General features: G+C 37.3%; 1 protein-coding gene across 1 annotated transcript; it reads left to right on the top strand.

Annotated features, from left to right (window-relative positions):
* Positions 1–246: 246 nt before the first annotated feature.
* Positions 247–671, top strand: LOC142107282 (large ribosomal subunit protein eL21-like). Its single transcript, XM_075190614.1, has one exon. It carries the CDS (start codon positions 288–290, stop codon positions 669–671), a length of 384 nt encoding a protein of 127 aa, XP_075046715.1. The 5' UTR covers positions 247–287.
* The last annotated feature ends 871 nt before the right edge of the window (positions 672–1,542 follow it).

Here is a 1,542-nt window from a genome sequence, read left to right as displayed (position 1 = left end):
ACATATATTGGAGGACATTAATATGATATTAAATATTAAAGACTATGGGACAAAAAGAAGTGCCAGAACTGCCTCCATGTGCAATACAGCATAAACTAAGGCCTCCTAATATAATATGGGGCATATTTTATGCAAATAAAACAGTTGTATATTATACATTTCAGTAATGTGGTTGATGTTTTGGATTTCACAGTTGATTCTTTTCAATTTTAGAGTCAGCAACAATGCCGTAGAATGCATAGCCCTCCCTTTCTGTTGGACCCACCATCTTGCAGTAAGGTGCAAAAATGGCGAACGCAAGAGGCAAAATGCATGGAACCCGTTATATGTTCTACAGATCCTTCCGCAAACATGGACTTGTTCCCTTGTTGACATACATGTGCATCTACAAGAAGGGTGATCTTGTGGACAGCAAGTGTATGGGCACGATTCAAAAAGGCAAATGTTACCACTGCAAGGCTGGCCGGATCTACAATGTCACACAATATGCTGTTGGTATTATTGTGAACAAGCAGTTTAAAGGTAAGACTCTTGCCAAAAGAATCAATATCCGTGTGGAGCATATGCGCCACTCCAAGAGCAGAGACAGCTTCTTGCAGCGTCTCAAGGAGAACAAAAGGAAGAAGGAGGAGGCCAAGGAGAAGGGTGTCTGGGTGGTGATAAAACGTTAGGTCACCTAACCACGTGAGGCCCACTTTGTCCAAACATTTGAAAAGGAACCCGAGCTCCTTAAGCCTATTATTTTTGAGTTCATAGCTTAATGTGTTACAAATTACAAATAAACATTCTATTTGGAACCCCCACCCAAAAAAAAATGTTTAGTCCTATTTGACAACCAGTACGAACTGCATTTAGCTAGTGTACCACAGACAAAGGAAAGTGCTCTGCGTAATGTCAGGACCAAACTAATAAAGCTAATTGATTATTTATGCAAGTATGCAAGTTTGTCATTGACAAAAAATAAATCAGGATAAAAGGCTGTATAATAATCTATAATAATAAGTACACTATAAAGTACTTTGCATATTGTTTGTTAAATAAATAATAGGATGGATATGTGAATGTGCAGTTTATGTAAAAGTATATACCAATATTTAGTGTTGAAAGGTTTATTCTTCTGGAATATGTAAATACAGAGAGGGTTTGTAAACCTGGCTTTGTTCTATACCTTCATGCATAGCTAGGGCACCCACATCATTTTGATCTGCTAAACCATGCTTCGTTTTTCCAACCTTAGATGGAGATGAGACAAGGGCTGATAAAGGCACCCTAAGGATCACTGAGCCCTATACATCACCCATACACACATGTCTCTGGATGTTGCAGGACTGATGTGGATAATGATCCTTAGTGCACCTTACTGTCTTGAAATCAGCATCATTGCATTGCATTGAAGCTGTATTAAAGTGAAAACCTAGTTTTGCAATGTTTATTAATAATAATATATATATTTTTTTAAATGCAGACTCTGAAATTCATTTTTCATGTAATTGTGGCAGCAAATATTTTGCAACACACATATTCAAATTACAGCAAAATTCA

This window comes from Mixophyes fleayi, chromosome 11 (assembly GCF_038048845.1).
Source record: "Mixophyes fleayi isolate aMixFle1 chromosome 11, aMixFle1.hap1, whole genome shotgun sequence".
Classification (NCBI taxonomy): Eukaryota; Metazoa; Chordata; class Amphibia; order Anura; family Limnodynastidae; genus Mixophyes; species Mixophyes fleayi.
Note: the sequence above shows the minus strand (reverse complement) of the source record. Positions and strands in the feature narration are given on the sequence as shown.